The sequence below is a fragment of the Heterodontus francisci genome, chromosome 24 (assembly GCF_036365525.1).
Source record: "Heterodontus francisci isolate sHetFra1 chromosome 24, sHetFra1.hap1, whole genome shotgun sequence".
NCBI classification, from domain to species: Eukaryota; Metazoa; Chordata; class Chondrichthyes; order Heterodontiformes; family Heterodontidae; genus Heterodontus; species Heterodontus francisci.
In genome coordinates this window covers 58,052,904-58,068,322 of record NC_090394.1, presented here as the reverse complement: position 1 = coordinate 58,068,322, position 15,419 = coordinate 58,052,904, and the positions used below count along the sequence as shown (strand labels likewise).

General features: G+C 41.3%; 1 protein-coding gene across 2 annotated transcripts in view; it reads right to left on the bottom strand.

The window, feature by feature from the left end:
- Window positions 1–627: 627 nt before the first annotated feature.
- The window catches only part of ercc4 (excision repair cross-complementation group 4), a 38,013-nt gene continuing 23,221 nt past the window's right edge, over window positions 628–15,419 (bottom strand). For both annotated transcript variants that reach the window (XM_068056254.1, XM_068056255.1), the window contains 4 exons: window positions 14,646–15,249; window positions 10,958–11,050; window positions 9,989–10,101; window positions 628–3,344 (listed from right to left, as the gene is read on the bottom strand). In XM_068056254.1, coding sequence (XP_067912355.1) covers window positions 2,611–3,344; window positions 9,989–10,101; window positions 10,958–11,050; window positions 14,646–15,249 — 1,544 coding nt within the window. In that variant the 3' untranslated portion in view covers window positions 628–2,610. The remainder of the gene's footprint in view (window positions 3,345–9,988; window positions 10,102–10,957; window positions 11,051–14,645; window positions 15,250–15,419) is intronic.

Here is a 15,419-nt window from a genome sequence, read left to right as displayed (position 1 = left end):
CAGCTGCTTTAAGGGCCGTGGGTGTAAAGGCACACACTGATGGGGTTGTGGCATTAGGAGAAATCACTGGAGGAAAAGGCACAGTCGAAAAAATTTAGAGATTGTTGGTAGTAACAGAAAAAGCATCAGAAAGAGGCATAGAGGAAAGTAACAGACACAGGGAGAGGAACTAATGAGGGTGAGAGACAAGAGTTTCAGTGCTGTATCTCTAAATAAATAAATAAAAATACAGGAAGATGTTTTAATAGAGAAACTTCCATTGACTACATTAAAATTGGGGTTGGGTACTGCCTGTCCAGGCCTCAGTGAGATTGCTAGAGGAGGTAAGTAGATCTTGTTTGAATATATTTGGGAGCCCCAGCCTTATGTGTTGTGCTCCAGACACATTACAACAGTCCACTCCTTCAGTGCTATACTACTACAGGCTGAGACTGAGGATGGAGGTGGGGAGGGCTCCACAACACAGCTCTTGTAAGAGTTCCAGCTGCTTGTACCATTCTTATAAATTGGTGCAAACTGCAAATGGTCTGATTCAGATCAACAAACAAGTAAAACAGTCCAAATATTTTCAAATAAACTCAATATATTCGATCAAAGTATTGACATTTCTTTCTAGAGAGTCATTGATTTAAGTTCTTCAAAAATCTTTATTATCAACCAAAAAGTTTATAAAATGTATACACACACACACACATCAAAATACATAAGTACAACAAATATTGATCCAATATTGTAGCATCTCCCCCTCCATTAACTTAGCCTGCCCTAAATGTACATTACATTCTCCATTCATTTGTGTTTAGTCTTTTTTTTTTAAAAAAAAGCTTTCCTGAGGAAGCTTCATATATCGTCCCTTTCTGGCCCAAAATATTTAATCCCAAAACCAGTTTAACAAAATCTAATTTGTTTTATCATTTCAAAATTGACCATCAGGGAATGTTTTTTCATGAGTGTTACAATGAGGTGAAGTGTATTTCAACTGATGAACCAAATGATATTTCCTGAAGTCCAGAAGATGAAAGCCTCCAGAAGCTATATGATGATCAACCTGTTCCATCTTATGTTTATCATTTTTGTATCCCATAAGATCACAAAAATCCTACCTATCCAATTGAAACAGCTTTCAAAGTGCAAGAGGAAACAAATCCAATATATTCCTTTTAGAGCTTCACCCTCATCATAACAGGATATAGAAACATGGCTTCAATAATACCAGAAAAGATAATTGTATGAAATCTTATTGCTTAATGCCACAGCAGAATCATACCAACATTAAAAGATGGACTTGCATTTATATAGCACCTTTCCTGACAATAGGGCATCCCAAAGTGCTTCATAGCCAATTAAGTACTTTTGAAGTGTAGTTATTTTGTAATGTAGGTACTGTGGTATTAAATTTATGCATAGCAAGCTCCTACAAACAGCAATGTGAAAATGACCAGAAAATCTGTTTTTGTGATGTTGATTGAAGGATAAATATTGGCTAGTACACCAGGGAGAACTCTTCAGCTTTTCTTCAAATAGTGCTGTGGGACCTTTTATGTCCACCTGAGAGGGCAGACGGCCTCGGTTTCATATCTCATCCGAAAGACAGCACCTCCGACAACTCTCCCTCAGTATTGCACTGGAGTGTTAACTTTGTTTTTTGTGTTCAAGTCCTGGGCTGGGACTTGAATCCACAACTTTTTGACTCAGAGGCAAGAGTGCTACCAACTGAGTCATGGCTGACACTACTTGAACAGTTACCCAGGATTCCAACCTTGGACAGTGACCTGACAGTACCATTGGAGTGGTCTAGGAAGCCAAGTAAAGCATCTACGAATCTTCTATGATTAAAAACATCAAAGGGATATATCATGGCGTTAAACCTCAGGAAGATTCCCAGTATCTTAGGTTGCCTTTTGTAAAAGTTGCTAATGGCTTCAATGACAGCATGAAAACCATAGGTAGAGGGATGAATCCAATTGATAAAACACCTTTCTGAAGCCAAGACTCCTTAAGGTATAATGTAAATAAGAAAATGTCTATCCAGTCACAGGCAAAGCTTCAAAAACCTACAGCTTGTTAACACGCAGCCCCATAAGAAAAACCACTTTGGTTGATCATATTCAGCTACCGACATACTCGTGGTTTGGTTTATAAACTTTATCTGCACCCATAAGCACAGCCTTTAAAAGGTTGTCTTCCTGACAGAAATAACAAAATGAAAGATCAAACTCTATGGTAATATTTGATTTCCACTATCCTGGACAGTTCCCTTTGTTTACATTTTTTATCCTCTAGTAAATCAAAAATATTTTTTAAAGATTAAGCATTAATTGCAGTCAAACTTCATTACAGTAAACTAATAGGAACAGCAAAGCAGCTCATGTTGTTGAATATGGAGCTCCCTCTGGGATTATTATAAATACATACAGAGTTCCTGCTGATATTACCAAAAGAATTACAAAACTATAACAGATTTTTTGTAATATTGTTCTGGTATTTTTACAATTGTACAAGCTTTAATGTAATTAAATATGTGGACAGCTCTTTAAAACAATGTCTGCATTGTGCTCAAGATGTAACTGAAGGCACAAAGAGTTCATTAAAATCCTTCCACTCTGAATGTCACCTTCTACTTTTTCCCTGTGCTGTATTACCCATGTTTGAAGAGTGAATAAACTCCCAGAGCTGTTTAGCATTGTTGGCATTCCCTAAGATTTCTGCTAATCGTTCCTGGGAGACTGTCACAAGTTCAGCAATGCTTCTCACATGGTTCATCAGTGCCTTGCAGTTTTTAGCATTCACTCCAGGCATCTTCAGCAAGAAGTCCTGTGGACCTGGATTGTATCTGTCTGACTCAGAAACAATTTCAGAATCAGCTGTGACAGCCATGGCAACGGCTGCATCAGGTTCGGGACGATTTTGTTTCAATTCCTTAAACAATTCAGCAGAGACGTGTGGGGAGGGACACCAGAGAATACGCAGCTTGGGAAAGTGAAGAGTCAACAGGGTGAGTTTGGATGTAATATCACTAATGGAAATCTCTTGGTGTAAAGATCCTTTGGAATTCAGGGAAAAAGGCTTGTTGGGGTCAAATTCAATCAAAAGAACTGGCCGCTTATAGTACCGTGACATGGTGATGCATTGACTGTAAAGGCGACCATTGTTCAAAGAGCCGATCAGATCACTCACACTCTTGCGCTCAACACAGATATCAGGAGTCAGAATGTAGTCCCCAACCTCCAAGGTGACTGGCTCAATGTCAATGCCACATCGATGTATCAGGGAAGGAAGCTCACTGCGGAACTCCCGAATATCCACTATAATGCGATGTTGCTCTTTCCTCTGAACCTGGCCACCTGCATAAAGACAAACCAAGCATAAGACAGTAGAGGAGAGAATGAACCTTTAATTATCACTGTATCTTTGCCTAAATTTGCTTCTGTGTACATTTAATTTTTTTTTTGAGAGATACAGCACTGAAACAGGCCCTTCGGCACACCAAGTCTGTGTCGACCATCAACCACCCATTTACACTAATCCTACATTAATCCCATATTCCCTACCACATTCCCTCAATTCTCCAACCACCTACCTACAGTAGGGGCGATTTACAATGCCCAATTTACCTATCAACCCACAAGTCTTTGGCTGTGGGAGGAAACCAGAGCACCCGGTAGAAACCCACGCGGTCAAAGGGAAAACTTGCAAACTCCGCACAGGCGGTACCCAGAATCGAACCCGGGTCGCTGGAGCTGTAATTTATTTTGTTTCTTTTTAAACATTATCTTCCTCATTCAATAAAGCACCAATTCCTTGGCTGGGTAGGCTAGCAGGGAGAGATCATGCAATATGTTCCATTACTCCTGCTAATGTTTCTTGTCTAGCTGGTAGAAACATAGAAAATAGGAGCAGGAGTAGGCCATTCGGCCAATTGGAGCTGCTCCGCCATTCAAAAAAGATCATGACTGATCATCTAATTCAGTGCCCTGTTCCCGCTTTCTCCCCATATCCCTTGATCCCTTTGGCATTAAGAAATATATCTATGTCCTTCTTCAATATATTTAATGACTTGGCCTCCACTGCCTTCTGCGGTAGAGAATTACACAGGTTCACCACCCTCTGAGTAAAGAAATTTCTCATCTCAGTTCTAAATGGCATACCCCGTATCTTGAGACGATGACCCCTGGTTCTGGACTCCCAGCCATCGGGAACATCCTCCCTACATCTAGCCTGTCTAGTCCTGTTAGAATTTCATAGGTTTCTATGAGATCCCCTCTCATTCTTCTAAACTCTAGTGAATGTCAGCCTAGTTGACCCAATCTCTCCTCATACGTCAATCCTGCCATCCCAGGAATCAGCCTACTAAATCTTCTTTGCACTCCCTCCAAGGCAAGAACATTCTTCCTCAGGTAAGGAGACCAAAACTGCACACAACACTCCAGATGTGATCTCACCAAGGCCCCGTATAACTGCAGGAAGACATCCTTGCTCCTGTACTCAAATTCTCTTGCAATGAAGTCCAACATACCATTCGTCTTCCTAATTGCTTGCTGCATCTGAATGCTTGCTTTCAGTGACTGGTGTACAAGGACACCCAGGTCTCGTTGCACCTCCCCCTTTCCCAATCTATCAGCATTCAGATAATAATCTGCCTTTCTGTTTTTACAACCAAAGTGGATAACCTCACATTTATCCACGTTATACTGCATCTGCCATGCATTTGCCCACTCACCCAACTTGTCCAAATCACATTGGAGCCTCTTTGCATCCTGCGCACAGCTCACATTCCACCCCCCCCAGCTTTGTGTCGTCTCCAAACTTGGAAATGTTACATTTAGTTCCCTCACCCAAGTCATTCATATATATTGTGAATAGCTGGGGCCCAAGCACTGATCCCTGCGGTACCCCACTAGTCACTGCCTGCCACCTGGAAAAAGACCTGTTTATTCCTACTCTATGTTTCCTGTCTGTCAACCAATTCTCAATCTATGCCAATATATTACCCCCAATCCCATGTGCTTTAATTTTGCACACTACCCTCTTATGTGAGACCTTATCAAAAGCCTTCTGAAAATCCAAATACACCACATCCACTGGTTCTCCCTTGTCTATTCTACTAGTTACATCCGCAAAAAACTCCAGTAGATTTGTTAAGCATGATTTCCCTTTCGTAAACCCATGCTGACTTTGCCCAATCCTGTTTATGCCTTCTAGGTGTTCTGCTATCACATCCTTTATAATACTCTAGCATTTTCCCCACTACTAATGTAAGACTAACTGGTCTGTCGTTCCCTGTTTTTTCTCCCTCCTTTTTTAAATAGTGGGGTTACATTTGCCACCCTCCAATCTGTAGGAACTGCTCCAGAGTCTATAGAATTTTTGGAATATGACCACCAATGCATCCATTATTTCCAGGGCCACTTCCTTTAGTACTCTGGGATGTAGATTATCAGGCCCTGGGGATTTGTCAGCCTTTAAACCCATTAATTTCCCTAGCACTGTTTTTTTTTCACTAATCCTCTCATTAGGGCTTTGGTTCCCTCACATTTCTGGGAGGTTATTTGTGTCCTCCTTTGTGAGGACAGAACCAAAGTATGTGTTTAATTGTTCTGCCATTTCTTTGTTCCCCATTATAATTTCCCCCGTTTCTGACTGTAAGGGACCTACATTTGTCTTCACTAATCTTTTTCTCTTCACATATTTATAGAAGCTTTTACAGTCAGTTTTTATGTTCCCCACAAGTTTACTCTCATACGCTATTTTCCCCCACTCAATCAACCTCTTTGTCCTCTTTTGCTGAATTCTAAACTGATCCCAATCCTCATTCTTACAATCCCTAATTTCTTCTGTAAGCCACGGTTCAGCCACCTTTCCAGTTTTATTTTTGCGCCAGACAGGAATGAATAATTGCTGTAATTCATGCACATGTTCTTTAAACATTATCCATTGCCTATCCACCGTTAACCCTTTTAGTAAAGTTCCCCAATCTACCATAGCCAACTTGTGCCTTCGTAGTTTCCTTTATTTAAATTCAGGACTCTAGCTTCAGATTTAACTACTTCACTCTCCATCTTAATGAAGAATTCTATCATTTTATGGTCGCTCCTTCCCAAGGGACCCTGCACAACAAAATTGTTAATTAATCCTTTCTCATTGCACAATACTCAGTCTAGGATAGCCTGTTCTCTAGTTGGTTCCTCAACGTATTGGTCTAAAAAACCATCACCTACACACTCCAGGAAATCCTTCTCCACAGTATTATTGCTAATTTGGTTTGACCAATCTATAAGCAGATTAAAGTCACCCATGATTACAGTTATACCCTTATTGCATGCATCTCTAATTTCATGTTTAATGCCATCCCTTACATCTCCGCTACTGTTTGGGGGCCTATAGACAACCCCCACCAACGTTTTCTGCTCCTTGGTGTTTCTCAGCTCCACCCATACAGGTTCCATATCATGATTTTCCAAGCCAATATCCTTCCTAACTATTGCATTGATTTCCTCCTTTACTAACAATGCTACCCCTCCTCCTTTCCCTTTTTGCCCGTCCTTCCCAAATATTGACTACCCCTGGATGTTCAGTTCCCATCCTTGGTCACCTTGCAGCCATGTCTCTGTAGTCGCTACAATATCATAACCGTTTATATCTATTTGCGCTGTTAATTCATCTACCTTATTGCGAATAACCTGCGCATTAAGACACAACGCCTTTAGACTTGTCTTTTTAATACTGTTAGTCATCTTAGCTTTATTCTGCACAACGGCCCCATTTGTTTCTTGCCCTTGTTTTCTCTGCCTTCCACTTTTGCTTCTTACCTTTCTGTCTTTCATTTCTATCCTTGTTTCCCTCTCCTCTGTCTCCCTGCTCAGATTCCCATCCCCCTGCCATTCTAGTTTAAACCCTCCCCGACAGCATGAGCAAATACCCTCCCTGAGGAAATTGGTCCCGGTCCTGCCCAGATGCAACCCGTCCAGCTTGTACTGGTCCCACCTTCCCTAGAACCGGTCCCAATGTCCCAGGAATCTGAATCCCTCCCCACTACACCATTTCTCCAGCCACGTATTCATCTGAAATATCCTGCTATTTCTGCTCTCAGTACGTGGCACTGCTAATAATCTTGAGATTACTACCTTTGAGGTCCTACTTTTTAATTTTCGTCTTTAGTCCCTATATTCCCTTTTTCTACCTATGTCGTTGGTACCGATATGCACCACGACAACTGGCTGCTTGCCCTCCCCCCTCAGAATGCCCTGCAGCTGCTTAGAGACATCCTTGACTCTAGCACCAGGGAGGCAACATACTATCCTGGAGTCTCTTTTGCAGTCGCAGAAATGCCCGTTTGTTCTCCTTATAATTGAATCCCCTTTCACTATAGCCCTGCCACTCTTCTTCCTCCCCTCCTGTGCCGCAGAGCCAACCATGGTGCCATGAACTTGGCTCTTGCTGCTTTCACCTGAGCCATCCCCCCCAACAATATCCAAAGTGGTATATCTGTTAGAGAGGGTGATGGCCGCAGGGGACTCCTGTACTACCTGCCTTCCTCTACTCTGCCGGTCACCCATTCCCTTTCTGCCTTTGCTGCATTTGCCTGCTGTGTGACCACCTCGCTAAACATGCTATCCACGACGATCTCAGCATCGCGGATGCTCCACAGTGAATCCACCCACAGCTCCAGCTCCGTAATGCGGGTAGCCAGTAGCTGCAAATGGATACACTTCCTGCACACATGGTCATCATGGAAGCATCCCTGATATCCCACAGAGCGCAGGAGGAGCATATCACGGCTGCGAGCTCTCCTGCCATGACTTACCTTTAGATTACTTAGTTACTCCCTTTAAATTTAAAAAATACTAATTACGCTAAGGGCCTTGTTCTACTCCAAACACTACCCACTACAATCTAAAGTCTTTATAAATTACACTAATTAAAAAAAAACACACTTCAGTTGTACTAACCTGATCACTTATATGGTAGGTTTTGAGGTATTTAAAAAAAAATAGGTGGCACAGTTCTCCATTTTACTCTCCCTCCTTGCATAGAAGCTGAGGGCATCTGCCCCAGTAGCTTTATCAAGATTAGGAATTTGCCAATTGGAAACAAACTTTCTCCCGACAACTGTATAGCACAACACACTGGGGCATCCTAGTGCAGTGGTACAATCCCACATGAAACACAGTTCTTATATGGACTATAAAAGGCCAATAAGAGGGGCAGAGTCCTACTCATGAAATAATTAGATTTTTCTATACTATGGCTCAGGTTTTGTGGTGGTAACAACAGCAAAACTGTCGGCGTTCGCTCTCATTATTCTGCTGAAACTGACAGCAACTTCTGCAGTTTGCACATCCATAAAATAACACAGAAATCCAGAAGTTGATGTGAGTGATTTGATGCTTCTCCAGAGGTCCCCCCAGACTGCAATCTAGGGGAACTCTATGAACTGACAAGAGCTTCCACTATTACACTTTATGTCTCGGTGTAAAAACCCTTGAAAAAGTTGGACCTTGTTGTGTACTAACTTCTTTATTATTGTTTAAACACCCTCATCAGCCCTGAAAAGCTAGTTTTATATTTCTCCATTATGATAAAAAATCCACATACTTTAAATGTTTTTTTCGAAGTTTATTGTTATTTTAGCTTCTATCTTAATGCAATCAGAAATCATTTATTTTGCTACCTTAAATTTTAAATTAAAAGGAAAGGGATTCTATGCTTTTAACTTCCTGTTTTGCTGTCTATGAGAATACTTCAATGTGACTGGCAACTTATCTGCTTGCTGACATCACTGCTGCTGCACGCCTGGAGATCCCCTTGACTGGGAGCCAGATTTTAACTGCCATTGGGAAAGGGGAAGTCCATGTCACAGAGATTGCTAGATCTTTGTAGGAAGCTTTCTTCAATGGCAAGCGCCATTGCTACGCCACGGATAGCAAAATCTGAGTCAATGGGTTCTAAGCATAGTATTCAAATAATTGTTCATGTTAGCTGGAAAACATCACTAAATTGTGACATTAGAAAAAATGTCAGGGGTGAGCAAGAGGCACATTCCATACTGATTATAAAAGTATGGATAGTGCTTTGGAAGTATTCATTCTCAGGATATTGGCATCGCTGGCAAGGCTGGTATTTATTGCTTAACCCTTGTTGCCCTTGAAAGTGGTGGTGAGCTGCCACCTTGAACTGCTTGGTATTCATGAAATGTTGTTATGAATAGCCATAATATGTTTAAGTCAGGTTGATGTGTGACTTGGAGGAGATGGTGTTCCCAGTCACCTGTTGTCCTTGTCCTTCTGGGTGGTGAAGATTGCAGGTTAAGGAGGTGCTGCTGAAGAAACCTTTGCAACTTGCTGCAGTGCATCTTGTAGATGGTACACACTGCATCCACAGTATGCTGGTGGTAGAGACAGTGAATACTTAAGGTTGTGGATGGAGTCCCAATCAAGCGGGCTGCTTTGTCCTGGATAGTGTTGGGCTTCTTGAATGTTGTTGGAGCTGCATCCATCCAGGCAAGTGACAATATTCCATTACACTCCTGAACTGTGCCTTGTAGATGGTGGAGAGGTTTAGGGGAGTTAGGAGGTAAACCATTTTCTGAAGAATATCCACCCTCTCTAGTAGCCACAACATTTATATAACTGGTGAATGGTGACACCCCCTCCCTCACTCCTGGATGTTGATGGTGGGGAATTCAGTGATGGTAATCCAGTTGTATGGAAGGTGGATATGCTCTCTATGGTCATTGCCTGATACTTGTGTAGTGCGAATGTTAGTTGTCACTTTACAGCCCAAGCCTGGATGCTGTCTGGGTTTTGCTGCATGCAGACATGGACTACTTCATTAGCTGATGAATTGCAAACGGAGCTGAATACCATGCAATCATCAATGAACAGCACCAATTCTGACCTTACGAAGGAGGGAATTATCCTGATTACTATACTTTCTGATCCAGATTCTCAAAAAAAGAAAATAAAGAGCTTGCCCAGTTTATACAAACCTGCTTTCCTTGTGTCCATCGTAGCAGTCGGTGGGGCAACATCTCGTGCAAGATCTGGGTTTAAGTCATCTCTTCCCTCTCTCTCCTCAGGGATAACCATCATTGCCTTCTCCCTTAAGGTTTGCAGGGTAGAAATTCATAATTTATTTTTCATTAAGTAAAAAAAAGTCTCTATTCATTATCATAAGGACTTTTAAAAAATATTAATTGCATTAGTCAGTTATAACCTGGGCAGATTCAACAAATAGCATTTATTGCTGAAGTTAACAGAATAGAAGAATTTGAGGTTTCATTCAGAGGGACCTCTAAAAACAAAAAAGTGTCAGCAAAAATTCTAGATTACAGCATGTGTAATCATCGAGAAAAATAAATATGGTAAAAGGAATTTCACTCAAAGACTTATTGTTTCCAATAAAGGCTCATTGAAAGCCTGCAAAAAAATGCACTGAAGGGTTCATCTGGTATATATAGGCTGGAAAATCCTACAGGAATACCTGAAGAGCTGAGAGAACAGACAATATCCAGCCTTACATTCTGTTTCAGGGAATGGAGTTGTAGGAAATGGAATAGTTTTCAGATTTTTATGAGAAAATCATGCAAGCTGATAACAGTTTTCCCAGCAGTATTGTTGTAGAATTTGATTAGTCACATTCACCTGGTGCTGCTAGTGAGGGATGCTGATATTTTTATCAAATTAACTAAATGGTTTTCTCTGTCAATCTTTTACTTCCCCTGTTTTTGTAGACAAATAAATGAAACGGCTCAAGGGCAATAACGGATGGGCAATAAATGCTGTCCTAGCTAGCGACACTCTCATCCATGAAGGAATAAAAAAATGGTTTAATGGAAGTTACATCAAAGCCATTTCCACAAAAATCAAGGGCAAATCAGTCATCATTTTAACTTAATTTTACGAAGTGTTTTGTTCACACAATAGATTCTATTGAAGCTGCATTTCCGTTCATTTACCTTATCAAATGCTCAAAAGCTGTTTTCTCTTTTCTCAGATTGGTCAGGTATCGTTGCTCTTCTGTAGAGCCTCCATATATTAGGAAATAAACCCTGAAAGAAATTAAATGGAGCATCAGCCCTTCAGGCACCACATATGCTTAATGATTCATGTACACAACTGCTGCTTAGGTTACGAAAAGGCGGAATATTTAAGTTAAATTGGCTTGTAGCTCCCTTTGACTCATCTGTGTTACTCCCACTGCAAGTGTTCGGATTGCCTTGTTAACTGTGTAAAATTGAAGTGATGATACTGATGGAAATAAATTTGATTACCAGGCTGCTGCAAAGAAAAACATTTTCCAATTTATTCACATGAATGAACGAGTGGGAGAGGAGGATGGTTCACACAGAAACAAATATTCTAGAAGCTTACATAATTACATAGAATTTACAGCACAGTAACAGGCCATTTGGCCCAACTGGTCTATGCCTGTGTTTATGCTCCACACACGTCTCCTCCCACCTTACCTCATCTAACCCTATTAATATATTCTTCTATTTCTTTTTCCCCGCATGTACTTATCTAACTTTCCCTTAAAGGCATCAATGCTAGTTGCCTCAACTACCCCATATGGTAGCACGTTTCACATTCAACCACTGTCTGGATAAAGACATGTTCAGCATTAGGAACAGAGGACAATACATAAAGTACAGAACAATGAAAACTGTCCATAAAACACTGAACAAGATGACAGCAGGTCAAGGGTAAAATTGGAGCGGATGGGTTGGGGGGAGGGTGGGGTAGGTGCCAAACAGTTTCAAATTAGGTTTTTAAAAAAAAACCCTAATTGACCTTTTCCCCATGCTGTACCATTTCAGCACAAGTCATAAACCATTGAGAAGAGCCAGAACTATAGAAATTAACAAAATAATCTGGATCACTAGTATCAATTAAGATTGGAGCACTGAATTAGATTCAGGTGGACAACAGTTGGAAATAAATGACATGCAGAATCTATGGAACTAGTCCTGTGCCATTAAGTAATTTATGTTCTTTATTAAAGCATTAAGTTTTCCATGTATATTGAATTAATGCAGTGAGCTGCTACATAATACTGTCCCAATTATATATTGCTGGGGCTGAACTACCATAAGCACAATTTAGTTATAAAACTCCTCATCTCAGACTTGCATTTCCTGACAGTTACAAATGAAAATGGTACTGCTGCAGATCAAATAATGCTTGAATCAATGTGAAGATTCCTTATTCACTTTAACACAGCTTCCAGGCAATTGGACTCCCATAGTTATTTTTCCACAAGATAACAAACACGTTGAAGAGCTGGGCAGCAATGATAGCAGATGCAAGATGCTGCTAGTCATTTCTGAAGTCCCTGCTGAAAATTCATCCTAGTGATGGTGAACGATCACTGATGGTTGCTAAAGGGCATAATGAAAGTGTAAAGTTGTCTACACAAAGGCAGTCTGGTGGCAGTGTTCTGACGTCCTAACATATTGCTGAATGGAAGTGTATACCCATGGCAGTGGTTTGGTGGGGGAGGGTGAAGTGTGAAGTGTGATTGGAGCCACTCTCCTAAAGTTCATCACCAATTACCATGCAGTGGGAGCAGGCTCAGTGAACAGATATATGGATCACATTTGGCAACTTCTAGATCATTTCATTTAAAACAATGTAATTTTGTACAATATGCCATCTTCAAATCAAGAATGGTGCGAGAAATTGTGTTTTCTCTTGATATGAATATATTCCATACCAAAAGAAAACTGTACATTCTTCACTGCCCGTTTATTCCAATAGACAAATAAACATAAGATGATAAGGAATAGGAGCAGGAGGGTGCCATATGGCCCCTTTAGCCTGCTCTGCCATTTAATAAGATCATGGCAGAGCCTCAACCTGAACTCCATTTTCCCATCAATTTCAGCCTTGAATATACTCAATGATTGAGCATCCACAGCCCTCTGGGGTTGAAAATTCCAAAGACTCACAATCTTCAACCCTCAGTGAAGGCAATTCAACTGAAAAGCATATATGGAACTAATGAGGAAACTGAACAAAAGAGAGATTTAAATTTACTTTGGACTCCAGTGGATTTAAAGGCATAGTACTCGACCAGCAACTCGCAGACTTTGTTTTCAAATCATATCATTGCAAGCTGTGAACCTGAATTCAATTAATTAGGGTAATTCTCTAGCCCCAGAAAGAGAATGACCATGAAAGTTGCTGTCTTGTGATAAAAAGCCAACTGGTTCAGTAATGAAAAGAACTCCTATTTATATAGCTCTTTTCATGACCTCGAAGCGCTTTACCGACAGAAAAGTACTCTAGAAGTTCACTAATGTCCTTTAGGGAAGGAAATCTGCCATCCTTACCCAGTCTGGTCTACATGTGACTTCAGACCCACAGCAATGTGGTTGACTCTTAACTGCCCTCTGAAATGGCCTAGCAAGCCACATAGTGGTCAAGGGTAATTAGGGATGGGCAACAATTGCTGGCATTGCCAGCTATGCCCACATCCCATGAAAGAATTTTAAAAAGCGCAGTCACTGTTGTAGAGTAGGAAACGCAGCAGTCAACCTGTGCACCACAATCAGCAATGGGATAAATGATCAGAGAATCTGTTTTAGGGATGTTGGTTGAGGGATAAATATTGGCTAGGGCACCAGGAGAACTCCCTTGCTTCTCATTGAATAATGCTGTGGGATTTTTACATCCACTTGAGAGGGCAGACGGTCCTTGGTATAATGTTTCATCTGAAGGACTTCAACAGTGCGGCACTCAACTTGGATAATGTGCTCAAGTCTCTGGAGTGTGACTTCAATCCACAAGCATCTCATAGAGTCACAGAGAGATACAGCACTGAAACAGGCCCTTTGGCCCACCGAGTCTGTGCCGACCATCAACCACCCATTTATAGCAATCCTACATTAATCCCTTTTCCCTCTCACATCCCCACCTTCCCTCAATTCTCCTACCACCTACCTACACTAGGGGCAATTTTTTTTTTTTTACAATGGCCAATTTACCTATCAACCCGCAAGTCTGGCATGTGAGAGGAAACCAGAGCACCCGGAGGAAACCCACGCGATCACAGGGAGAGGTTGCAAACTCCGCACAGGCAGTACCCAGAACTGAACCCGGGTCACTGGAGCTGTGAGGCTGCGGTTCTAATCACTGCACCGCCAATCTGATTCAGATGTGAAAGTACAACCACTGAGCTACAGCTGACACCTAGCCTTCAGGAAAGGGAACCTACTTCTCCTAGCTGGTATGGCTTACATAAGATTCTAGTCCACAAATTGAGAAAACTGAACAAAAGAGATTCAAAATTATTTGGAACTCCAATGGATTTCAAGATATGGTAGAATTGTGTAACGGTTACGATACTGAACTAATAAACCCACAGGTTGTGCATTCACATATCATGACAAGTTGTGAAACTGAATTCAAGGACTCACTACCCTTTCTTCACAATGGTCTAGACATGATTCTAGTCCACAAAATGTGGTTGACTCTTACTGCTCCATGAAGTGGCCTAACAAGTGATCAGTTGTTAAAAGGCAATTGCTTTGAAAAGGCAGCAGCAATTAGGGATGGACAATAAACCTTGCCAGTGTCACACACGTTCAGAGAATAAAAAAATAAACATCATGCTAAAAAGCCTGAAAATTAGGCCTGAATTACCTAAGAGGCTTGCCAGGTCTGCTTGCCCTGTAAATCTCAATCTGACGAACAAACGTTAGTTCTGCATCATACAGTACAACATAACGGGGCTCGATTTCATGTAGTACCCGTGACAAACTATATGCATCACTGCAGCCCCTTAAGGGATGGATGACGATGAGTGGCTCCTTCAGGATTCCATAGCAGGCATCTGTTGGCAGTTTCAGGATCATACCCTCCGATTCATTTTCCTCAGTGCTGGCTTCCGGGCTAATACTTTCTTCACAGTCCTCTTCCGCCTCGTTTTCCTTTATCTTCCTAGAACCATCATTTTCTCTTCCTACCATTTGAGTCAATGTCAGTTCTGGTTTCTTCCTGTTTTTACTGTTTTTAACAGTGTCTGTTTTTGCTTTCTTCAGTTTGGGCCCATTGCCAGATTTTAGTCTCGCCTTGGCCTTACCAGGCTTCCTATCTGTTATGCAGGTTGTCCCCGCATCCTCTGCCTTCTCGTTCTTCCCAAAGGTTTTATTATACAGCCTCAGTAATAAGTCTTTCGCTCCAACGGTGATGTACTCCTTCAGCTGAGCACAGGTTCGATCATCAGTGGCACAGATCAGCACATGACCTATAGGCAGCAAGAGAAAACATTTCTGCATTCATCTCAACCACTACAAAATACTAACATCCACTATTATACCAATCATGCGTGTGTATGTTTATCTATTGCAGAGAGAACTGTTTGGAAATGGTTTTGGGCAAAATTACTATCAAAGTTATTCACCAACACTGTGCAAA